This window comes from Myotis yumanensis, unplaced genomic scaffold (genome assembly GCF_028538775.1).
Source record: "Myotis yumanensis isolate MYYU_CA2020_CCGP unplaced genomic scaffold, mMyoYum1.0.hap1 SCAF_9, whole genome shotgun sequence".
In the NCBI taxonomy this organism is placed as follows: Eukaryota; Metazoa; Chordata; class Mammalia; order Chiroptera; family Vespertilionidae; genus Myotis; species Myotis yumanensis.
The window spans coordinates 63,785,618-63,810,568 of NW_027223760.1; the positions used below are offsets into that span (position 1 = coordinate 63,785,618).

The 24,951-nt window shown below is 52.4% G+C and overlaps 3 protein-coding genes across 4 annotated transcripts; all 3 read right to left on the reverse strand.

Moving 5' to 3' along the window:
- Positions 1 to 1,736: 1,736 nt before the first annotated feature.
- HOXA4 (homeobox A4) lies at positions 1,737 to 3,980 on the reverse strand. Its single transcript, XM_070425168.1, has 2 exons — positions 3,336 to 3,980; positions 1,737 to 2,807 (listed from the first exon to the last, which is right to left on the reverse strand). Exons 1-2 carry the CDS (start codon positions 3,937 to 3,939, stop codon positions 2,434 to 2,436), a joined length of 978 nt encoding a protein of 325 aa, XP_070281269.1. The 5' UTR covers positions 3,940 to 3,980; the 3' UTR covers positions 1,737 to 2,433.
- Positions 3,981 to 13,359: 9,379 nt separating this feature from the next.
- On the reverse strand, positions 13,360 to 18,917 carry HOXA5 (homeobox A5). Of its 2 annotated transcripts, XR_011472671.1 has the most exons (3): positions 16,295 to 18,917; positions 15,005 to 15,316; positions 13,360 to 13,424 (listed from the first exon to the last, which is right to left on the reverse strand). XR_011472671.1 is itself a non-coding variant. In XM_070424472.1 (2 exons), exons 1-2 carry the CDS (start codon positions 17,187 to 17,189, stop codon positions 15,066 to 15,068), a joined length of 1,146 nt encoding a protein of 381 aa, XP_070280573.1. In that variant the 5' UTR covers positions 17,190 to 18,917; the 3' UTR covers positions 14,283 to 15,065. The 2 variants fall into 2 exon arrangements, 1 of the variants encoding a protein (XP_070280573.1); XM_070424472.1 differs by lacking the exon at positions 13,360 to 13,424 and having other exon boundaries at positions 14,283 to 15,316.
- On the reverse strand, positions 18,918 to 21,155 carry HOXA6 (homeobox A6). The gene is made up of 2 exons (XM_070424477.1): positions 20,626 to 21,155; positions 18,918 to 19,177 (listed from the first exon to the last, which is right to left on the reverse strand). Exons 1-2 carry the CDS (start codon positions 21,065 to 21,067, stop codon positions 18,918 to 18,920), a joined length of 702 nt encoding a protein of 233 aa, XP_070280578.1. The 5' UTR covers positions 21,068 to 21,155.
- Positions 21,156 to 24,951: the final 3,796 nt, after the last annotated feature.

Genomic DNA, 24,951 nt, shown 5'->3' on the forward strand with positions numbered 1-24,951 from the left:
CTCTTCATTACCCCTTTTAGCCCCATACAACTGCCTCTAGTATGTAGCTAATTAATGCTCTCATCCCCTTCCTCTACTACAAAGGAGAAATATAAGAATTTACCTTAATTGATGACAATCTGCCATGTGAGGTTTTGCAGCTTGACACTCAATTTCCACCAAGAGTCTAGGCATTTTTTGAGCAGACAGGCAAGATGCTGCGTCTTTGCCCGAGACCACGTTATTTGCAAGAAGATCCCTTGCTTCTCCACAGACTTTTCCCAGAGAATGCCTTTCAGAATTGCTGTTGAATTACAAAGAAGTATTTATTGTATGAGGTGATTAATGATTCCTGGGAAAATTGCTATTTTCAGCGTGATTTAATTTCGTTTTACACATGCGTGTAGTAGAGGAAGGGTTAATAAGTCTCAGCAGCAGATGCAGGGACTCTAGAGATCCCTGGCACTCGTTCACACCTTATAAAATGCACTTTATGCCAGGTTTGGCCTGACTGGGGTAGGCGGGCACTTGATTGCCCCTGAGTTTTCTTGGGGAGAGATGGAGGCCCCTCTGAGACTGGGATCCATCACTTCCCTCTCAGATCTGGTTTGTTCATAGGTAGACAGCAGCTTGCCCCTGCCTGTATTACACACAGGCAGTAGAGTAACAGCACTGACCACTGGCCAAGGGTTCACCACTGAGGGGAAAATGTGTTTAAAACTCCTCCGTTATTGCAGAGGTAGGTGAGCGCCCCCTCCCATCTCTGCTAAAATTATTACATGAACTAAACATTGCCCTCAGTCAAGGCCAAGTGACAATTCTAATATTCTGGGGCTAGTGTGTGTTGTTGTGTTTTTTTGTATCTTGTCCCTTCAGTGACAACCAAGTCCAAATTCTCTTGACTGATTAGTAAATCAGTAAACAAATGCTAGAGTTATGGAGATTGTGAAGCAGATTTTATTTTCAACCTTTTAAATCTAGGTCTCTAGGTTGGGCAGAAAAATCTGGGAGCATTTGAGGCAAGTGACCCTAGTTCAGAGTTTGGCTTTCTTCCAGTGTTGAATACTCCCAGGTCTACCTTGCTTTGGGGTGCAATTTAGGGTGTCATTAAGCCTTTTATTTCCTCAGAAGAAACTCTGGAGGGTGTACTGGGAAAATCCAGTTTACTTTAAAATTTCTTGCTTCAAAAAAGAAAGAACATAAGAAAGAAGCAAACAAATAAAAATTCCCAAGCTATGGTTAGCAAAGAGAGCCTTCAAAACAGCAAAGAAACAAAAAGCAACCTCAACCCTTTACACAAACTATTTTTTATCTCCAGGGAAACAGGCAGATGAAGTGCGAAGGTGCCATAAATACCAGAGGGACCACTGCTTTCCAAGTGTGCTCAGAGTTCAGCCAGCAGAGCAGCTGCAGCAACTCCTGGGCCCGCAGCACTGCACGGTTTCACCTTTCATTGCACAGAAGGACACGTTTCTGTGCCTTACAGAGACTTGAAGCCTGACAGCCTGGCCAAGTTTGGGAAGAAGAAGGAGCCCTCTCAGAGCTCAAGAGCCTTCATGCCCTTTGGAACTTTTCCCACCGTGGGTCAAACTTGACAAGAGTTCAGCTCAAGTTGAACACACTCACACACATTACATGAGCAGTCAGAATCCAAGTGAACACAACTCAAGCCATCTACAAGATTTCCTCCTAGGCAAGGTCAAGCACTTCAATCCAGAGCACTTTTTTGTTTTAATTAAAAGTAGGAAACACACAAATGTGTTTTAGAACTTTAATGTTTTTTGAAACAGAGTTTATTCTCAGCAAGGCTTTCTATATAGCCATACCACGGTGTGTACAGTTGGACATGGGTCTAAATGCACTCCCCTCTCCCCGAAGATTGTGCCTCGGAATAAGACAACAATATCTCTACAACAATATTTTAAATAAATGCAAGGAAGGGAAACTATTGTGTCACATCTACCATCGAGGTCTATACATTTGGAGAATTAAATAATCCTGTGAGGTCCACAATGTCTACTCATGTAGTATTCAGTTCAAGACAAGCTTGTATGAGCTGCCTTAATGAGGGAGGGGAGACAAGGAAGGTAGGAAAGGGTCTGTTTTCTTCTGTTTGCAACAAATATACATACACAGGTCCTTCCGCCGTCTCAAAAGTATGTGATGCCAAGTGGTCCTTCTCAGGTACTCAACCCTGGCAGCCTTCCTTAGGCCGGCAGGTTGCTCCACCAGCCAGCATCCTGGCCACTGGCCTCTCTTGGGTGGCAACCAGCACACACTCTTACCAGGAGAATGTCCTCTTCTTTTTATTACACTTTTCACCAAGTTGGGTTTTGTTTTGGGGTCTGTTGTGGTCCCGACAGATGGACAGACGGGGAGGGATGGATGGGGAAAGGGGCAGAAGAGAGGAGAAACGCAGAGGAGGGAAAGAAACGGGTCTAGATCTCCAGGAGATTATATGGAGGAGGGGATGGGCGTGGAGGCACCCTGGTGGGGGTGGGGGTGGGAGTGGGGGTGCGGGTTTGGGTGGGGGCTCTGAGTCTGTGCTTTCCCCGGCGGGCCTGCGGAGGAGGAGGAGGCCGAGGCCGAGTTGGAGGACCGCATCTTAGTGTTGGGCAGTTTGTGGTCTTTCTTCCACTTCATCCTCCGGTTCTGAAACCAGATCTTGACCTGCCGCTCGGACAGGCAGAGCGCGTGGGCGATCTCGATGCGGCGGCGCCGGGTCAGGTAGCGGTTAAAGTGGAACTCCTTCTCCAGCTCCAGCACCTGCTGCCGGGTGTAGGCGGTCCGGGAGCGCTTGGGCTCCCCTCCGTGATACCCGGGGTTCACTGAGAGCCCAGAACCCCGAGGGGAGAGCCAGCCGAGGCGGAGGGAGTGGAAGGAGCGGGGAAGGAGGAGGAGAGAGAAGGTGGGGTGGGGAAGAGCAAGGGGACATCATCATTATCTAATAACCTGACACCAAGTTCACGCAAGATACATAAAACGGCACCGAAAGTGTTTCACGGGCTATTGACAACGGGGAGCACCCGGGAGCCATCAGGACCGGAGCTGGGCCTCGGGGCTGCAGAAAAGCTTCAAAGACACATGGCCCGGAGCCGCTGCCAGGGCCGCGGAATTTATGGGGGCGGTAATTGCGGCCCTAACCGTGCGGCGTCTCGTAAATCTCCCCATAAAGGGACCCCGGGTACAAAAGGGTTCCCACACTGGGCCCGGGCTGCGGGCGCGCGCACCCGCACCCACTGCAGCTGGGGCCGCCGGGCTCCCCTCCCGGCCCTGCCCCGCCCCTGCCCCTGCCCCGGGCCTCGCCTCTGACCCCCGCCCAGACCCTCCCGCGCCTCCCCAGCGGCGCCACGTACCGGCGCTGACATGGATCTTCTTCATCCAGGGGTACACCACGGGCTCCTTGCCCTTCAGGCCCGGCGGGCTCTTGTCGGCCAGGAGCAGCGGGCACGCGGGGGCGCTGCCCCCCGTCGGGACGCCCGGGGTGGCGGGGGCTGCCTCGCAGCGCCGCGGGGGCGCCGGGGGAGGCGGCGGGGGCTGCCGCCCGGGAGGCAGGACGGGGCTCGCGTGCAGGCCGTGCGCGGGGCCGTTGGCGTGAGCGGGGGGCTGCTCGGGCTGCGGGGGCCGCCCGGGGCTGGCGCCAGCGCGGTAGCCATACGGGTAGGCGGCGTCGGCGGCCCCGGGCACGGGGTAGAGCGCGGCCGCGGGGTAGGAGGGCTCGCGGGCGGCCCGCGGCGCGTAGTAGGAGGCGGGGGGCTCGCGGCCGCCGCCCGCGTGGGGGAGCTGGGGCTGCGGCGGCGGCAGGTGCTGGGCCGCGGGCGCGGGGGGCTGCTGGTAGCTGGAGCCCCCGCCCGGGCCGCCGTCTCCGCCGCCCGGGCCGCTGTGCTGCGCGTACTCCTCGAAGGGAGGGAACTTGGGCTCGATGTAGTTGGAGTTTATCAAAAACGAGCTCATGGTCATTAATTTGTGAAGTGCAAAAATACTAATTTTTCTCGCGTTGTCGTTTTTCTGGGCTCGCCGAGGCCCCTCCCCCTCCTGCCTCGCTTCCCATCCCCTCCCCCCCCCCCGCTCCCGTCCCCTCCCCCGCTGTCAAGCGCCCACCCCTCCCCCTCCCGCCGCCGCCGCCAATGCCACCAAAGTTCGCGCCGCTCCTCCCCCGCCCGCGCCCGCGCGCCCCCACGTGACCCGCCCCCGCCAATGGGAGCGCGGCGCGCGCGGACCCGGATCAGGAAGCGCGCGGGAGGTGATGGATGCTGCGGTCGGGTCCCCGGCGGAGGGAGGGAGCTGGCGCTTTGGTTCCCCCCGCACAAGCCCCCCAACTTTGAGTCCCGCTGGGAATTGGGGGGCCTTCCAGGCTTCAATTCCCCTCGGATGTCCCGGCCGTGCCCCGTGAGCGCCCGAGTCCCGGCCTAGGCCTCGGAGCAGCCAGGCGCCCGCGGCCCAGCGCTGACCTCGGGCCCCGCCTCGCCCGGCCCGGCGTTCTCCCGGGTTCGAGGCCGGCGGAGGGAGGGAATGGGTTGGGATCGAGGAGGTCGTCTCATTTTAATCCTGTCCCCGGAATAAAACGAATGAGGTCGATAGACCCGTTTTCTCCCCCGCTAATCCCCCTGCCCACCCTCTCGCGGCGCCCGCGCCCGGGTCCCCGCTCCGAGAAGCCTGGCAGGAGCCACGAGAGCGGGTGGCTGAGCAGCCGAGAGAAACCGGCCTGGAAACGTGCCGTTAGGCCATCCCGGTGTGGCCGGACGGGCGCGTTTCATGCTGCCTTTCTTTTAGAGACAAAATCTGATGGCGGGGCCGGGGGCCTAAGGACACTCAGAACCTTCTAATAGCACCTCCTTTGATGGAGGTGTTGATGTGAGAGTTAAACACTCGCATTTTCTAGGCGCGATTGGGAGACAGGAGGTGGTCAGGGGTGGGGGATGGATAGGCGCGGCGCCTGCACAGAACTGAGCTTTGAAACCAGCAACGTCCCATTTCAGAACAATTCCTGAGCAGAAGCAAGCGACGGGGACAGCGCACTGCCCCGTCTGATTGCCGGCGAGTCTTGTCCCGCTAAGAAGATTGTGTCTTGCATTTTGGACGCTGCTCTCTCAGACTGAATCTCAGGGTAAAGTTCTGTTCGCAGGACAGCCTATCATTTCTGCATTGCTGGAAATTAGCATATTAACGATAATAGTAGCTCTGGAAAAGGGGGAGAGAGGACTGTTGCCTGCCATTAGGTAATTGAAATGTGATGGGTAAACTAATTACACCATTATTAACAAATAAATTACTTATTAATTCCACCTAATGTTGATCTTTGCATTAAATACTGATGCCTTACTCCTGTTGTGTACTTTCCTTTTCTGGGTCACAGACACACCTAGATCCTCTACTTTTCAGCCTAGATGAAAGCACTACAAGCTAGAATAGTCACTCTTCTAAAATACTTCCATATTGGCATGTACAGCCAGGACTTTTTTTCAGCTGGTACATCTTACTTGATTTTTCAAAGAGCAGTATAAACAGCCTTCTCACAACTGAGTCTGGAAGGCAGACAAGGAAAGCTATAGCCTAAGCCTGGAGACACTTCAAAAGGAATGTCAATTCTATCTTCATTTATATCGGTTACTCATATGAGTTACTAAATGCTGGAATATCCATTTGATGGATAGTCATTTAATGCTTAGCCACATAAAGCCTATTATATGGGACTAATCTTTAAACTAATTTAGGAAAAGAGGTTTAAAGGGGGATCATGTTAGCTTTTTAACTGGAATCACCCTGAAGTGGTACAAAGAGGTTTTCCACATTGGCTGTGTGTCTGTGAAGAGTGCTGTCCATCGACATGGGGTACCCTGAATTTTTTTTTTTAATGAAATCTGAGCCATAGACAGAAATCAATGCTGAGGGTAATCTTTAGACATTCTCTCTAGATTCCCGGGGAAATCTAGCCTGTGATACAGCTGCCTAAACCAATATCTCTCTACAGTAAGAATATGTGTGTGTGTGTGTGTGTATATATATATATATATATATATATATATATATGCTGAATATATAACTTGAATAATATATACATAATATAATTTACAAAATTGGGCTCGCTAAGCTTGCAGGAGGGGAGGAACATGACAATGAAATTTTGCCGTCATTCTCATGGCATCAGCCTTGAGTACTAGGGTCTTAACCATGTTTGTTTAATGTTATTTACAGACACAAAAACACAAAGTTCATGTTGTTTAGCCTCAGAACCTTCTACCAGGTTTCTATTTTAAAGTATTACCAAGGCATGGGCACTGTTTTGTATATGGTTAGCCTAAACGAGTTAACTGCCCCTGTGTTTCATGTGGTTATATTACTTTAGGAAGATGGGCTTACACAGAATCCCCCAAGGCCTGTAACTTGTCTTTGTGGTTCCTATCATAAACACAAACGGAGCCAGGACCACCAAGTGTTATCTCACACACCGACATTTTGACATTTTACTGCAAGATTTATGGCTGTAATAAACAATCTCAGTACCTTTTCTGATCCTTCCACAATCTCCCTGTGCAAGCCACAGCATCATTCCACTGAATCAAATAATCTTTTGAAAAACATTTTTAAAAAACCACTTCTTGCCTTTACATAAGATCCAAGACACCAAAGTAAAGCCAGAAAGAAACTAACTCAATTAATACATAAACCGAAGTTTACCAGCAACATCTCGCCCGAGAAAAAGATGGGATGCTCTTAAATGGAGCAGAGAGGGAGTGTGCTAATCTTCGCACACCAACTGGCTCCAGTTCCAAGCAGGGTGGAAGCATTATCCTTTTCTTGGTAAGCACATTTGCTCATTTCCACGTGCAGGGATAACATATATTCCCAACAAAGGCTTTCTTAAAATCCCATTAAATGAAACAACTTTTCATCATGTCCTCGAATCCCAGATGGAGAAGGAGAGCGAAGGGAGTCCAAGGGAGAGGGAGGGCGAGAGGAAGGCAGGGTTTGCAGCCTAGTTTGAATCTGATTTGAATCATTTAGAATATCTTTGGAATAGCCTGCCCTCTTGAATGCAACCCTGTCCCAAGATTCAAAGTGACCGAACAGTGACACCGTGTGCATTTTGTTTCTTATTAATCTTACACATTGACAGTCTTTGTTAAATCACAAGGCGCGCCCTTCACCAGCCGACATTTTCATATTTGTTAGACGTGCTGACCTGAAGTTCACCTCGGCCTTGGACTTCGCGCTTCTAAAAGGTCTATACAGTGTCTTTTAGAGAGCAGGGTCTTCGCCCAGGTCACTCCTTCTCAGGGAAAACCAAGGAGGGGTGGGGGAGGGAAGCAAAGGAAATGTAAACGTTATGGAATGTATTGACTGTATTTGTCCTTTGTTCTTTAGAATGAGAGTCCCTCAGACTGACTGCTCATCTCTGGAGCACACGCGGGAATGGCTGAATTTCAGAATGCCTGATGGTGGCCTTTGAGGGCTCTCCCCCACCTACACTAGGCACATGATTTTAGACAAGCAATACTTTATCATCCATTTGAACCATTAATTGTTTGGGGGTAATTTCCTTGCAGTAGTTTATAGCGATGAGCATGACCCAGGCATAAAGACTGAAATTTATACTTGCATTATATATGAATTTTCACCAGGACTGTGTAAGAGGCCTAATAATCAAGATCCTCCAAATAAAAACGTATGCACTCTAAAAGCAGTAACTTCTTCAGGTAACTTTTTCTTTTACTTTAAAAACTGGCGAAGAGGTGTCTATGATTATTGGATCTGACATGTTTCTAAGGCATGGGACATTTTTAACCAATAATACAATAACAAGCTTTTCTCAAAGGGACACATAATTGTCTTGGTGAGTAATAGCGGGGGTTTCAGTTTTCTCCATTTTGCTAGCCCAGATGTGGTGAAGTGTTCACTGCTGTAACAGCAATCACCACAGTTGTTCCCTTTCTTGTTTTCATCTGGCACACCCCCATTTGGCTTCAAGCTCTTGGCCAGAGTGAAAACTTTACACATCCAACAGTGGAAGCAATCTGATTACTTCCACTACGGCACTGTTTGGGAAATATTTACCACTGAATGTCCCTGGCACCAGCAAATCCAATCAACCAGAATATATTGGGATGATCTTACACATGCCTAACAAGACTCTGCATTCTGAGTAGTTAAATTAACTTATCTCTATAGTTAAAAAAGAAAAATCTAGAAATGTTTTTTCAACTTTCTCTTCTCTGCTTCCCTACAATGATTACTTAAAGATCAATACCTGGAAAAGGAAAATACGTCCCCCAGGAAATAGATTCTAATGGCACCAACACTTACAGCTAATATAGGTGCATGAGAAATAAAATAGTGTTTAGCTCTCCAGTTGTAACTCACACAGGAGGCATGGTTCCAGTCGGCTTCCTTAACACACTGTTCCCTTTCTTTCCCACTCTCCCACCCTTCCTCCTTAGCTCGCTTCTCCTCTCCTTAGCTTTTATTCCAAATGTGTTTTTAAAGAGTATTTTCTGGAGAACAGAAGTCTGTCACGGTGCTCTGACATTTCTGGATTCCACCTTTCTGCTCAAATGGCATATTCTTTACAGTGTGGCTATTCACTTATAGATTGTAGCATTTCTCTTACATTCAATGTAGGGTTAACAATAACCATAATGAAAAATGTCCGACAACAGGAACATTTTCAGGGTACCAATGAGCATTTTCTCACTGCTGGAGGGGTGGAAGAATCCTGTCCCTTCGGGGGAGGGTTTCCGTTTCCTTCCTCCCCTTCCCAGCTCTAAGAACTCTTGGCATTTAGTGAGTGGCAATTTCAGAAAAAGCATTCTGTGTTTGAAAATTGCAAAGAGCACATTTTGCAAGAAATGCCTGTGTTTGCCCTCCTTCTCACACACTTTAGGGATCGTTATGGGAACTAAAAAGAGAAATGGCAAATCAAAATCACTGTTTTCCAATAAAGGAAGTTTCCTGCCGGTTCTCTTGCCTTTGAAGGTACCACGGGGCATCGGAAACTTGCTATGTTATTTCTTAAAGGTCCACTGATGACTTCTGAGCTTTTTTATTTTTGGACACACCCGAAGACTCCTGGTTCTCCAGCAATCTAAGGTGTTGGTTTTTCAGTAATCTAAGCCTATTTACCTGCTGCTATTCCCTCAGAATGGGAGCGATAATTCAAGATGAAATACAGCATGTATTACTCTTGAAAAGAGGAATTTTCTATCCTTTTCTCCGTAATTGAGGTCATTCAACCACGAGGGTTCACCTGGAGTCCATACCGTGATACACGCGTCACTCCAAGCCATTTTATCTTTTGTGCTGATAGTCAAGATCGCAGCTCTAACATTGACATCAAACTCTGTCTGGGCAGATGACTAAGAGTGCTGCACAACGTAAACTTTTGACCCTCAACTTTTTGACCTGCAGTTGCAATGCACTAACCACAAAGATATACAAAGCTGTGCCTTTTCTCTCAGGGGAAGGCCCCCTCCCAGGATCTCAGGGATGCCCTACTTCTGCCACAGCCTTTTAGAACAAGAGGGTGCACTAGATTTGTGTGTGTGTGTGTGCTTGTGACTGTATTTCCTGTCAAACCAGCCTCCTACTTCTTTTTGTCAGCACTTAAAATAGGAAAGAGATTATTTTGAAATCACTCATCATTACATTTACAAGGACAATTGGGAGCAGGGCAGGGGAGCCTCACAAATAGCAAAAGGAAAAAGAAGATGGGGAAAGCAGGTAATGGAAGTTGGAGACATTTTTTCCCCCTTTATTTAAAAATAAAGACGCAGCCCTAATTGTTGGGCGAGCTGGCCCAGGCAGGCGAGTTGACTGTGAACTTGTACTAAAGCGTGCTCTGCTGGCGATTCCTAGGGTGTGCAGATTTATCTTCTCTGCATTTACTTAACCCGGCAGTGAACTGCGCGGGCGTCATTTGTTAGGTGATGACAGACTTCACCTCTAGCAAGGGCTGCTTCACAAAATCGCAATAATTACCCAATAACCTTCATAACAAATATTATTATTGAAAAGGCCAGTTTGTGGGGAGGGGGCATGGTGGGGGAAGGAAGCTTTCTTTGTGAAAAACAAACAAAACAAACCTAGGCAAATCTTCCAGTTCTGGGGCTTTGAATGGCCAGGACTGAGGCGCCCCACTCCTGTGTGGGCGGGAGCCTACGTTGACCCCCTTAGCCCTGTCTGGAAGCCCCATTTATAGTTTTGTCATTGACTAGAAAGAAATTCTGCCCTAGAAGCCAAAGGGATAGAGCCACACGGTTCTGTTCTGCACTCTCCATGGTGGGCAAACCTCAGGCAGACTCCCAAGCTAAGGCAGGGAGAGGCTTCGAAGGGCATCTTTTAAGCTAAAAGGGTTGTTTTCCTCTCTAATAGCCCATCTTCAAGGATCTAATTTGCTCTCCCCTCACTAATTGTTTGGATATAATACTCTTCACATCTCAACAAATGAACATGACTCCGTTTCTGGTAGAAAATTCTGTCTTGCTCTCCCAGAGCCGCCAACAATGAAGCAGGGAAAGAGCAGAAGAAAAGGAATCTTGGCATAATGTTGTGGAATTAGACCATGGAAACCCTAACAAACCCCTAAGTGAGTGTGACCAGAAGCTTCCTATTATATTTATAGTTCAGGAAATATTGTCTCTGCGGCTTGTAGAAACAAACAGGGCCCTGCACATTTCAGACACCTTCTCCTTTTACAAGACAAGGAACACAGACAGACACTTCTGCCACCGGCTGAGGCTCGATGTCTTCATAAAGCTCTCAATGACAGATATTTTCTAAAGAAGTTTCTCTGCAAAAACAACCCAAAAGAATGCAGGAGAAGTAACTTATCTACAAAAATGAGCAGATAACCAGCCATCCTCTTTACTATGCTTCCTGTGAAAATAGGAAGAAAGAAAAAAATTCCTCCAGGAATGCTCACGTAGGTCTGACTGGATGCTGTGGGGTTGTGTGTGTGTGTGTGTGTGTGTGTGTGTGTGTGTGTGTTAAGTCATTTAACTCCATGTGAGTTGGCCTGCTCCTTAAACTCTAAAGTTTTATGAAGATTACAGCAGACAGAAATAAGCAAGCTGACAATATTTATAGCCTCTAAGTCTTTTAAATCATGGGAAAGTTTCTCTATATTGTGTGATGCTGGCTATGGGTCCAACAGCCTTTCTGCCCATTCCCACACTCCAGGGTGGGATGTGGCCACGGAGGTGGTGTGGCCACTTCCTCCACGCAAGTTACTCAAGTGAATCTGCCAGCAGCCCTATCACTCTTTTTTCTGCTACTAATTTTAGTCATCAAGAAATCACTCAAGCAAGATCACCAAGTGAGCAACTAAAATAAAACCTTCACCCAGCATTTTCCAATAAAGAACCCAAAACTCAGAGCAGCGAAACAAAGACTCCAGAATTCTTACAGACACTTAAAATGAAAAAGAGAACCCAAAGACAGTTTCTATTCTGGTCCCCACCAAGGTTTTCCTGAGCACTGACATGGCAATGCTCACTCTCACAGGGCACAAAACATGACCTCAGGGATCTTCCTTGCCACTCACTATTCAAGAGAAGTGGGACTTGGAGGAGGGTTTCGATCTTTCAGAAAACTTCCCAGGTTTTGCTCTTTGGACCTCTGTCTTTGGGAACATCTGTTGGACTAATGTTGGGTAGGAGTGGCCTGTGCACAATAAAGTATGTCGAAATTCCAAATCTACACTTTAAGTTTTTTCACTTTGAGCACTTAGTACATACCTTTACCAATGAGCACTTGCAGAAAGCTACCCAGTTCCCAAGGAGAAAAGCATGTGGAGGCAGAAGATCCCTTTTTTTGTTTGTCTGTTTCATTTCTAAGTTGGAAAATTTGGCTTAATTCCTCAGTCGGGATAGGGGAAACCCGCAAGGTCCCATGTGAGTACCCATCCAGAGAAATACCCATCCTGAGGGACAGGCCACAGCATCCCCAGTCACCACTCTGCCACGGAGGAATGTGGGGGGTGGGGGCCTGAGCGGGTGGCTGAGGCCAAGCTGGAATTGTACCCAGGAAAAATTTCTTTCACCTTACTTCACCCATTGGTGCAATATTGGGGACTGTTTTGGAAATCATAGATTATGTAAATTTCCTGGGATCAAACAGAAAGAGCAGCTAACAAAAGAAAGGCGGAAATCTCCTACTGACAAACGACCAATTTCTTCCCTCAACTACCCTTTATGACGTGTCAGGGAAAACAACCTAATGGCTCTGGGGACTTTTAAGTTGGGCGTTGAAGACACCTCGATTTCCCCCAAAACTTTAGGGCACAGCTTGGGAGAATTCCCCCTGTGTGCTGAGGGGGAGTACATTTCTCTATCTTTAGAGTTATCTAAGGCGTGGGATGGGGGGGCGCCTTAGTTGCCTTTTGAGGGCCCTGTACATGGATGTTTTAAATTCTACAAAAGAGGAGAGAAAAAGGAAAGAGAGTGAAAAGAGAGGCGAGGCGGAAGAAAAGAAAGCGCCGTAACTCCTTTCATTTAGCCTGGGGATTCAAAGACTAAAGTTAAATCCGGCCATAAAGTTTATTGCTTCAGACTCACAGGCGGGTGAGAACAGTCCCACCGAAATAAAAAGAACGTGCAGGCCAGCAAGGTTCAGGGCCTGGGCCCGGGGCGGGGGAGGGGTGGGGAGCCTCCCCCCCAGGTGGGGACCCGGGGTCCCCAGCGTCCTGGGCTCGGCCTGGCAACCCAGGGGCCCCGCCTGGAGGTGCGGCCCGCGCCCCGCCGACCTCTGCCACCCTCTGGCTCTCTGGAGCCAGCCTGAAACCCGGCCCGAAGGCGGCCGCCTCCGTTCAGTGCTGCCAAATGACCCAGGCCCCGCGAAGACATATTGCCACAGCCCCACAAGGAATCCCGCCGGAGTCCGCCTCGGCAGGGCCCGGCCTGGGCCTTTCTTTCCAACTCCCAAGCTCAGCGCGGCCCTGGCGTCCGAGCGCGCCCCACTGCCTCCCAGCCCCCACCCCAGGGCTCCGCGACCCCCCCAAGAACCAGGACCCGCCACACGCAGGCCCACCGCACACAAAAATCATCTTTTTGCAGGGCGAGCGCGGCGGAAGTCATTACCAGCCGCTGCACAGCAATTAGAGTCAGGCCTGGGGATGCGCCGGCCCAGGCGCGGCTCACCGTGTGGCCCGCAGAGCAGGCTCCTGGCGCTGCTGGGGCGCAGAGGGAAAGTTTGCGGGACCCCCCCCCCCCCGCCCCTTTGAATTCAGGGGCAACCTCAGAGTTACTGACCCAGAGACAGAGAAAGCGCGCGCGAGAGAAATCCAGGAAGAAGAAAGTTTTCAGAGTACAAATAAACTCGAAAGTGCTCAGGAGGCGAGCTTACCTTAATTCGGAGGGAGCCATTTTTCAGAGAGTTTTGAGAACTTGTGGTTTGGGCACTTCTGGACCTAAAATTGACAATTTGAATGACCAGGCGGCACACGTAGTAGCCTGCAAAAGAGTCAAATGGAGTCCAGCGTCAGTGAGATTATATGTTATGTGGTATATAATGTTGGATGTCAACTCCCCAAAACCATAAAACTTACTTTAATGGCCCCACGTGACGTTTTATAGCCAGTGAGCCGATCTGTCTGTGCTATGGATGATTTTACGATCTAATTCATAGACAAAACCCTATTCATTTGGCACCCAAATGTCATATAGCCGGAACTGGGGCTTATAAAGTTTACTGTTTTATAACTTTTAAAAGGAACGACGGCATCAGTGTAAGCAGTCGGTAAATGTGCAAATCTCTAGTTGTGCTTTAGCTGCCCTGAGGAGTTTCCCAACCGAGCTAGGATGGGGTAAGTACCTTCCATTTGTAGCAAATTAATTGTAGCAAAAGAAGCCAACTGGGTTCAGGGTGAGGCGTGGGAAGGGGTGCCTGGGTGGGTTAGAGGCAGCGAGTTTGGGGGCCACAACTTGGCATAGCAGCCTCTTCAAGTGGAGGCCCAGGATGGCCTTAGAAACAGGCAGCATCTGTGTGGGCCCCGTGGGCCGCTAACAAAGCCCTGGGCTTTTCCTCCTTTCTCTCTCTTCCTCTGTTTTGTACCCAGCGAGTTTACTTGGTTTCCTCAGAGATGGGCAGGCTGGACTGAGGCTTTGGGAGCACCTACAGCTTTTCCACCTTCCGTCCTGAACTTTCTGAAAGGCCAGAGTTAGGAAGGCCGTGGGTCAGGGTGTCCGTCTGAGGTCTCCTGGCACAGGCAGGCTGCTCAGGTAGCCTCAGACTCACCCGCCTCCAGGACTGGACAGACAGACAGAAGGGCAGAAAGAGCCGCTCACTATTTGGCACAAACCAGACCAAGAGAACTTACAATAGAAAGTTTATTTTTTGTTTCCAGTCAGTATTTTTTCCTTAAAAACAAATACAAAAAAAAAAAAAAAAGAAGCTGATCACAGTTTGCTTAAACAGCCAGACTTGGACAATATTTGTAACTTTGTTCACAAAAACATACATCACTGAAGCTGCGCTTATAAGAGCCACTTCCAGAGTTCGTGCAAAGGGTCCTACAAAGGCACGCAGGGACACACCGCTCGGAGTCACAGTTTTCGTCACAGAGTCACTAGTCACTACACGTCAAACAAGTTAAGTTGTGTCTCATCAAGTCACCTCTACAACAGCATTAATTACACAAGGAATATAGGTAGTTTGAATAAAAATATCTTTAACAGCTTGGAGCTATTGAGACAGGAACACTTCCACTCACATGCACAGTTAAACAACTGGAGTGCAACACACAACATTGGCACTAAACGAGGTCGAGGGGGACTTTTTTGTGTGTTTTTTTTCTCTTTTCTTTTTTGTTATAGTTACTTCAAGTAACACAGCTTGCTTCATATAAATAAGTTAAAACATCTATTTTTTTTTTCAAGACAAAGCCATTCAGGACAAAGAGATGAACAGAAAGCAGATCTACTTATACAGGCGCTATAATGGCAATAAACAGGCTCATGATTAAAAGATGAATTAGGGCAACGAGAACAGGGCTTCTTCACAGAAGGAACACAGGGGAGTTTCAGAAAGTCACCTTAGTACTGACACTACGCGGGGTCCGCTAATACTGCTCAGTACTTTAAACGCTCAAATACTCAGGGGCGGAAGGCCCCTCCTGCCGCCGCCATGCTCATGCTTTTCAGCTTATTATCTTTTTTCCACTTCATTCTCCGGTTTTGGAACCAGATTTTAATTTGTCTCTCGGAGAGGCAAAGAGCATGTGCTATTTCAATCCTCCTTCGGCGGGTCAGGTAGCGATTGAAGTGGAACTCCTTCTCCAGCTCCAGGGTCTGGTAGCGCGTGTAGGCCGTCCGGGCCCTTTTGCCTTCCGGGCCGCCTATGTTGTCTGCAACAGAAAAGTCAGCGGTTTAGCCACCAACTCCTCAGCCCCTGGCCACCAAAGTCCGCCAGCTGGACGAGCCAGGGTCCTGAGCAGGGAACAGGAGAGAAAAAGCTCAACAAGTCCTCCCTCTTCGCCCCCCCAATTTCCTTCCCTCTTCCTTTCTAGAGAGAAAACAATACGATTTGGACTCTGGGAACAATCAGGCCATCTGAGGCTGGAGCTGCGCCCCTGAGGATCCCTCGCTCTCCCCCCAGCCCTCTCCTACCCTCTGGCCCTGCCCTGGTGCCCCGAGGCGAGGGCACAGCCCTTCCAGGCTGCCGTTCAGAAACCCACCAAAGCAGGGCCCTTTTCTGAGCGCCCAAGTGGCCTCTAGTTCACTCTCCCTTAAAGTTCCAGCCCCGAGAGCCGCCGCCTGTTCCAGCCTGCACGCTTGGGGCGCCTGCTTTCTTTTTCTTCCCTTTCCTTTCCTGCTCTTCCTCCTGCCCCCAAACTTCAGAGTCCCGCCGGCTCTCGCCGGGATTATGCCCCCCAAGCCCCTTTTCGGGGACTCTAATTAGTAACGCTGTTTCCCCAGCGTAGCCCTCCTCATAAATTATCCGTCCTGACAAGCCCGATTCACAGCCCCTACTGCCATCCTCTACCTCTGCGCCCTGCTTGGCTGGCCTGACCCGGGAGCGCGTTCCGAGGCGCTGGGGTTCGACCTGGGTTTTCTCCTTTACCCCCTTTCCACGTCTAAACTTGCCTATCCAGCGGCTCCCACCACCACCACCACCCCCACCCTGAGAATTCAGGGCGCTACGAAGAAGCGGAGGAGGATGGAGGAAGGCAGGGAAGGAGACCGGCGGGGAGAGGCTCCACGGGGCTGGGAGAGGCAAGACCAGGAGAGAGAACAGGGAGAGAGGGCGGTAGAGGAGAGAGGGAGAGGGAGACGGGGAGCCGCGCCCCCGCGGCCGCGTGGATTTAGAAAAAGGCTGGCTTTACCATGACTTATGTGTAGCTTGCGCATCCAAGGGTAGATCTGGGGTTGGGCAGGCGGCGCCGGGCTCGGCTCGCTCTGCGCGCTCGCCTGCTCGCTGCTGGCGGGGGCGTCCTCCTCGGCTCCGGACGCCGTGCCAACCCCCTCTCTGCTGCTGATGTGGGTGCTGCCGGCGTTGGCCGAGGCGCCGCTGGAGTTGCCCAGGGAGTTTTTCCCGCCGTGGTGGCTGTCGCTGCCGGGCGAAGGGGCCACGGCGGAGCAGGGCAGCGGGTCGGGCGGAGGCGAGTGCGTGGACGTGGCCGGCTGGCTGTACCTGGGCTCGGCGGGCGCCGCGCTGGCGCCGGCCGCGTAGCTGCGGGCGCGTTCCCCGGAGCCAAAGTGGCCGGAACCCGAGCGGCCGACGCTGAGATCCATGCCATTGTAGCCGTAGCCGTACCTGCCGGAGTGCATGCTCGCCGAGTCCCTGAATTGCTCGCTCACGGAACTATGATCTCCATAATTATGCAACTGGTAGTCCGGGCCATTTGGATAGCGACCGCAAAATGAGTTTACAAAATAAGAGCTCATTTGTTTTTTGATATGTGTGCTTGATTTGTGGCTCGCGGTCGTTTGTGCGTCTATAGCACCCTTGCACAATTTATGATGAATTATGGAAATGACTGGGACATGTACTTGGTTCCCTCCTACGTAGGCACCCAAATATGGGGTACGACTTCGAATCACGTGCTTTTGTTGTCCAGTCGTAAATCCTGCCTGATGACCTCTAGAGGTAAACTCGTGCACTAATGGGGGAGTTGGGTGGAGGCGAGAGGGGTGGAGCGCGCGCCCCGGGCGCGTGCCCGCCGCCCGCCACCGCCGTTCAGTCGGACTCGAGCGCCACCCGCTGGAGGCAGGGCTCATCGCTCCGCTTCCGACCCGGGGCTGCAAGGGCCGGGGTCGAATTGAGGTTACAGCCCATTATGGCAAAATTATTGCATTTCCCTCGCAGTTCCATTAGGATGTACCAATTGTGAGGCCGTCAGCTGCCGATCGCGTGCCCGGCGAGGATGCAGAGGACTGGGGGGAGATGGTGACTTGGATTTTATTTACAACAACTTTATTTCCCCGCTGTGCAGCCCCTCTTATTTTTATGTCGAGGTTGGGGTCGGTTCTGCCCGTCACGCCGGCAGCTCTGAAATTTGAAAATACAGATATCACCTTCAGGGGAGTGGGGGGAAGCCATTTAGCCAATTGGAGAAATAAATCCTGCCCTGGGCAGTCGCTACAATTACGGCTCTGTTTTTGGCGAGCGCAGGAGGGACAGTGTCCCCGCCGCTCTTAAATGACAGGCGTCTATTAAAGATAGCTTTTGTGTAGTGTTTCTCCGAGGCGAGGTCACATTCCACACACTTCTATAACCAGATTCGATTTTCCTTTCATGTAAATTTGGCTTTTCTTGTCATTAGCTTGCTGTTTGCTTTGCTTTAAGGATCCAGCCTGGAGAATCTTCACCACTAGGTCTTTTTCCTGGAGCCAGGCGGGCCCCAAGTCGGAGGGGTTCTAGGTGAACCCAGCGAGCGGGCCGAGGCTCCCCGCAGCTACAGAAGCTGCTTAGGGGCTGGCGATTTCTGGGCCGCGTTATTAGGGTTTTGCTTAGACCTCCAGGAGTGAACTGAGGACGCTAAAGGAAGCATTTCCAGACAGTGCCTCGCATCCCCGTAGTTATTTTCCTGGGTTCTGAAAGATGAAAGTAAACCACAAATGCAGCTGAAAGGCAGGGGAGGGTTTCCCCGCTGGAGGCCCTGCGTCGCAGACGCCCCTGGCAGGCTGGAAACCATGATTCTTGCCGCTCCCACGGCTCTGGGCCCCCTCCTCGGGTCCCGAAAGCGCTGTTGGCACTGTCGGAGGCGAGGAGCTGGATTCCCGAGTCCCGAGCCTTCGGGAGCCCAGCCGGTCCCGGGCTGTGCAGTTCCACCCGCGCTCAGGTTGACTGGGCTCGGCTGAGGCTCCTTCTCTTCCACGGACGGTGGTGCGGGGCAGAGAGGCTAGACTCTCCGGGGGGAGGGGAGCCTTTGTTCCTGGAGCTCCTTCCTGTCTGGGGGCAGCCTGGGAGGCCACCGCAGTGCTGGGGCCCCAACCTTTAGGTTCCCTCTTTGCAGTGGCCAGAGTCGATTTGGTGGTGTCCTCCGGGACTTGATGGCGAGGGACCGGGGCCAAAATGCCCAGACACCAAAAGAGGGTGGGTCCCCGGGTTCTTTCCTCTCCAGCAACCCCGAGGCCCGTACCAGAGGCGTGCAGAGGCGCTACACAAGAGTCAGGGACGGATTTGGGGCGCGCGCTGGGATCCGGAGCGGCTTGGGCAGCCTTGGAGAGCGGGATTGTGTGTGCAGTGCGCCCCGCTCCACCGCTGGGATTGGCTGTGTGTGTGTGTGTGTGTGTGTGTGTGTGTTATTGTTGTTGGTTTTTTTATGTTGCTGCTTTTTTTTGGTAAGAAATAAATGCTCAGGCGTTTGCAAAGCTCCGGGCTCCCCTGAAGCTGCGTAAGCCCCCCAGATGGTAGCAGGCAGGGAGAAAGGTTGGGGAGCAGGCGAAGGCAAGGGAGCAAAGCCGAGGGAGGTCGCGCCGCTGGCCTGGTCCCTGCCCAGGCGCCTACTCGCCCGCTTTTGCCTCAGCTTCCTCCCCGCTGGGCTGTGTGGAATTGATGAGCTTATTTTCCTTTTTCCACTTCATGCGGCGGTTCTGGAACCAGATCTTGATCTGGCGCTCGGTGAGGCAGAGCGCGTTGGCGATCTCGATGCGGCGGCGCCGGGTCAGGTAGCGGTTGAAGTGGAACTCCTTCTCCAGCTCCAGCGTCTGGTAACGCGTGTAGGTCTGGCGGCCTCGGCGCCCGTGGCTCCCGTACACAGCACCTGCGGGCAGAAAGGACCAGGCGCCCGTGAGCCTGGATCTGGGCAGCTGAGCCAGTCAACTCTGCACCCCAAGCCTCTGAGCTGGAAACCAACCCGCCTGCACTCTCCCCTCTCCCACTGTCTTGGGCCAAAAGCCTCCTGATGGGAGAAGACTATTTCATACCAAGCGAGATGTTTTCCACCTAAAATGACTTGGGGTGGGAAGTTATTGTTTTTTAAAAACCTGCTCAGTACAAAACAAAATTACAAGCAAAAGAATATAACGGGCGTTCTTAATTTGGGGTACCTAAGTCATGTTTTATGGGAATGCAGTGTGTGTATATCTGGGTGTGGGGGTGTGGAACCCTATGAGTAGGGTAGGCACACTGCATCCACATATGGATGTCTGTGGAGATGTGACTGTGGCCAGGCATCCCAGGATGGCTGGAGAAGCACTCAGTGTGCTTTTTGGGAAATTAAGAATGTGAAGGTCAGCCTTCTCAGATCTTTGCAAATTCCCCCAAATTGTATGGCCCCATCTGAGAAATGCAAAGCTTCCTTGAAAAAACAAAACAAAACCAGTGGATGTTAAAGCAAAACACCATAAGTTTTCAAATTCGCATTAGGCACTGTCCTGCTCCGAGGATTCCCTGTGGAGTTTTTGGGAGCGATGGGCCAACTGGGGTTCCTGGAAATGTAGGACTGTGATGGGCTATTTGTTCTGGTGCCAAAGGGGCCCATGGGTGGGGGCTTCCCTCCAAGCTGGGTGACTGAGATGCGGGCAGGGTCTTAGATGGAGGCAGAAGTTGGCTGTAAGTGAGCAGTTGAGTGGAAGTGGGAGGAGGGGAGGGAGGAGAGAGAAGAAATACTGCAACTGGGGATGTGGCCCTCCAAGGCTTTGGGGTAACCCTGGAAGAGGCTAAATAAGGGCCTCTTTCTATATGAGTGTATGAAGGGCAGAAAGGAGAGGGGGTTGGCAGGTGAAGGGGAATCATCAGTGATGGGTGCAGAAGGCCATCTGGGTTTGGGAATCTGAGCAGGGTGCTACCTGGGTGCAGTGTAGGTAGGATCTCCCTCCCATCCAGCCTGGCTCTCTCTTTAGTTTGCTCCTGTCTTGGGGCTCACATAGCATAGCAATGACCCCCCCACACACACACACACACACTCCTCTAAGGTGTCACCTTACATGGACACTAGTGCCCTGCCTTCACTCTGCCTCAGCTTGATTGCTCCGTTGGGAATGGGTTGGTATTTTTTTTAATCTCTTTTTTTAAAAGCTAAAGAAACTTTGTTCATTCTTTCCTCCTGTCTTTCTATTTTCCTTCCTTCCTTCCTTCCTTCCTTCCTTCCTTCCTTCCTTCCTTCCTTCCTTCCTTCCTTCCTTTCTTCCTTCCTTCCTTCCTTCCCTGCCTCCTTCCCCCTCTCCCTCCACTCTCTAGGGGGGAGGGTGCTGCAGGGAAATGTCTTACCCGCACAGGAGTTCATCCGCTGCATCCAGGGGTAAACAGGACTCGTGTACTTCCGGTCGGTGCCTTCGTCATGGAGGGCTTTGCCGGGCACGCTGCTGCTGTCGGATTTGTACTGCTGCTCGGGAGAAAAGTGCAGGTAGTCCCCGGGGCCCCTCTGCTTGCCACTGCCCGAGGGCGAGGCGCCACTGAGGTCCTTATCAGAATAGAAACACGAGGCCCCGTACTCGTAGGACGCCCGGTTGCAGGCCAGGACCGAGTTGGACTGTTGGTAGAAACAAGGTGAGGTGTACGTCTTGTCCGGGAGGCTCGACGCCCCGTACGAGGCCGGGAAGGGCCTCAGCGCGTCATAGCCGGCCGGGTAGAGGGGCAGCTGGCCCAAGAAGGAGTCCTGGCCGCTGGGCAGGCTCCCGGGGAAAGTGGGATTCACAAAATAGGAACTCATTTGCGCGCCCCTCTGCAGGACTGTGATTTGTTGTGTATTAGTACATCTGGCTATAACTATTAGTAGTCATCGAACTGGTTTGTTTCTGGATGGCCGAACGCCAAAAGCGACAGCAGCAAATCGCACCAGCTGACGCGGCGGCGGCCAATGGGAGCGAGCGCCGGAGCCCGCTCCCCGGGGACCGCGGCGACCGAGGCAGCAAAGTTACAAACAGCCCCCAGCCCGCCCGCCCGCCGCCCTCCGGCAGATTGATGGGCGCGCACAGCCGGCCGGCCCGGCTCCCTTCCCCAACGCCAGCGGCGGGCACGGCCCTCAGGCCGGGGTAGGGGCGCCCAGGCCCCGCCAGGCCCCGCCAGGCCCCGCCAGGCCCGCTCTTTCCTCCTCCCCTTTTTGCCTGGTTGGTTTTGCTGGTTTATCTCTCCAAACAGGAACCCTGACAGCCCCGCGCCCGGAGGGGCGGTGACGAGTGTGGCTGGGCGCTGCGTGGCCGGCCCTCCCGGCCGGGGTGGAGTTTGCCCCTCCCCCTGCGCTCCCCTACCCGTGGGTGCGGGTCCCGAGCTGGAGACGGGCTCTGAGACACCAGGCCTGAGCCTCGCTCCGCACCCCTGCGCCTGCGAAACCACTGCCTCCCCCTCTTTCTCCCATCCCCCCTCCTACCCAGGGCTCGGGCCTGCCAGCCGCCGAGGGCGGGAGGCTCACCTGGAGCGACCAGGACGGGGCCAAAGGTAGCCTCTTACCCGCCGGCCCCTCCTCCCACGTACAACACGACTCCTTGGAGTCCCGACTCCCGCCCCTCTAAAGGCCAGCGACTGCCTAGCCTCAAAGCACCCCCATAACCTGCGCGCCCCGTTCCGCCTTTGAACCCAGGAACCGAGAGGCCCGAAACCACTGGTTACTACCCCAAAGGGACCTGCGGAGCAGCGGCCTGGAGACTGAGCTCTGCCGCTAGCCGCCCGCGGGACCCGCTCCCCTCGCGCAGAGCCCAGGGAATCGCCCTAAACCACCTGGACTGCTCCGAATTGAGACAGGCCCAGATGTGGAATCTCTGTCCTCATTCCAGAGGTTCGGGTGACCAGGGTCCCTGGCCCAGTCGCTCGTAGAGGGCAGCTCGCCTAGGCCCGAGGCTGCGGGATAATGGATGTGCTTGGTATCTGGGGCGCCCACGCTGTCCTGGGGTGTGTCCTCTTTCCTGGGCTGGTCTGGGGCCTGCCCGGGACAGTCGCTCCGGAACGGGGACAAGCTGTCTCGAGAGCTCAAGGAAATCGCCGGAATTGCTTTCACAGCAGCCCCAGGCCTGGCCTTCCCCAGACAGGACGAGAAAAGCCTGTCCGAGCTGCGCTCGCTTGCCTGAGAGGTGCCTTGGAGAAAGTTGACTTTTACAACGCATGGATCAGACTCATTTTGTGAAATGGGATTGTTTCCAATGGCATTTTTTACGACTGTATTTTTGGGGCTTGTAAAACCCCCTTGAATTAGCTTTAAAATCCTCAATTCTGTGGAGATTGAAGAAACACTATTTATATGATTTGGTTGAATTCCCAGAGGGTGATTATAAGCTCTGTAAAACTCTGGCAAATGCAGAGAATGGGGTTCATACTTGGGGGTGGTGATGCCCCTTAGGAATCTGGGAACGATTTTCTTAATCTCTTCCTTGCTTTTTAATTTCCCCCCCCCCCCTGCCCTTACTTCCCCCAAAGGGAAAAAATTGGGGGGAAAAATACTAGGCTCAGGTTAGTTAGGTGCACAGAGCCTAGCGTGCACCCCTGAAAGCGGCTGTTGCCCACCTCTGGGGGCTGTGCCCAGACGCCTTCTGGTTGTGCGTGCCCCAGTCCATCCAAGCTGGGAAAGTTTCTCCTTTGCATATATAAACAAGGGCCTGGCAGGACAGGATAGAAATTTACATTTCCCTTGCATTTCTTCATGGAAAGGATTAGACAGACGAAAATAAAAACTCAAGAGTCAAGAATTTTTAAGGGAATTCTTTTTTAAAGCTATTTTCCAAGAAAATCATGTTTGAATTATTGTTTCTTAAATAAGACCACCAGAGGACAGTGATTTCAAGCAAGATATTATATAAGATAAATATAAAAAAACACCATTTGGAGATGTTGATAAGTGATTACGTTTATAATTCTGCTTCATTCCTCCAGGTTCCACGCAATGTTGGGGGCTGGTGGCAGTTTACTACTCTTATTATTTGTTATGGTTTGACCTGGATTCTCAATCTAATAATGCTCCCAGCCAACAAGAGAATTTGATTTCTCAGCTAAGAGCCAAAAAACAAAACAAAACAACATTATATTTCTAGTTTCTATAGGCACTAAAATGAACAAATATATTAAATTAAAATCTCCACACGTTAGCCAAGGCTGGTACATATCATGTTGGCAGCTGCCCAAATCTATTTCTCCAACCAGTGACTATATATATATATATATATATATAGAGAGAGAGAGAGAGAGAGAGAGAGAGAGACTCAGGCAAGAATAGGAGCCCCGGACCGTGGAGGGAGCCTTTACTGGGATGGTGAGAATGGCCACCAGGGCTCTCTTCTCGGTCAAAGCCACACAGAAAGTCCACTTACCTTTCAGCTGCTCTTCAAGGGGGACGGGATGGCGAGCAGGGCCCCACAATCCGCCCTTTCCCTGGGCTGCCCACTGAGCTCCTTGACCTCGGCCAGCCGGGAGGACGGCCTGGCCTGCCGGTGTGGGGGGACCTTGAAGGCCACCTCCTCCACCCTGATCTCTAGCCCAGACTAGAGCCCACAGCACACAGGTGCGGCCTGTGCTTGTCAGGGGCTCTCGCCTGGACCCAAAGCCCGCCTTCCATGCCATAGCCAGTCCTCCTCGGGGTCAGCCTGGCCCGCAGGCCTCAGGCTACCAGTGGTCTCTGTGATTTCAGAATCCCAAAGCGCTGAGCTCCCCAAACCAGCGTGCGCCCCCAGGGCGCCTTAGGACGCGCAGTTTGGACAGAAGCAGCCATGACGTGCCAGGCGGCCTGTGCAACCAGTCTCCATGGTGCTGGGGGGAGGGGGACCCGAGTCTAGTCGGGCGTCCAGCTCCTGTCAGGTGGCCAAGACGGGGGAGGTTCCCGGCCAGTCAGGCCCTGGGAGACCGCCCCTTAAGTCCTCCCTCGCCCCCCTCTCCACGGCCTGCTTGGGAATCTCTGAGGGGCCCGAGCAGTCCTCGCGCCAGGCTGCACGACGCGGGGCTGCGGCTGCGTCGGTCCCGGCGACGGCCACAGCGTGGCAGCAGCGAGCCGCCCGGGCTCGGGCGCAATAAATAATGGGCCCGCGGCAGCCGCAGTCAGGCCGCCCGCGGCCCTGCGATGCAAATGCGCCGCTTTATCCTCCCCGAGTGCACCCTGAGTGCACCCGCAGTGCCCGCGGGCGCCCCGGGCCTCCACGGCCCCTTCTCCATTATCTAACGCACACCAAGGTAGTCTCTTCAGATGGGAAAACATCAACAGCCTAAACCAAACACAAAAAGAACTCGAGCCCAGAGCCTCAGGGCGGTTTCTGGTTGCTGTCCCAGGAAGCTCTCGGGGCAAATCCGACCACAAGGCACCCAGTCCCAACCGTGATCGGGTCTGTGCCACCGCGCGACGTACAGCGAACCCCGCGGCTCCCTCCGCGCCTCCACCCGGGAGGCTCCACAGTCCCCTCCCCGCTTCCCGAGGGTGGGCCGGTGGTCGCCGGCTCCGCGGCGCCGAGGTCGGTGGGTGGGGGTCCCCCTATCGCCCAGACTCGGTTTGCCTCCTTCTTTCAACCTTCGCTGCGGCCCCTGCCCCTCGCAATAACATCACTCCACCGAAACTTCCCGCCAAGCAGCACCCAGACATTAACCCCATCCTCTCCTCCAACACAGAGTCCCACCCGCGCACCT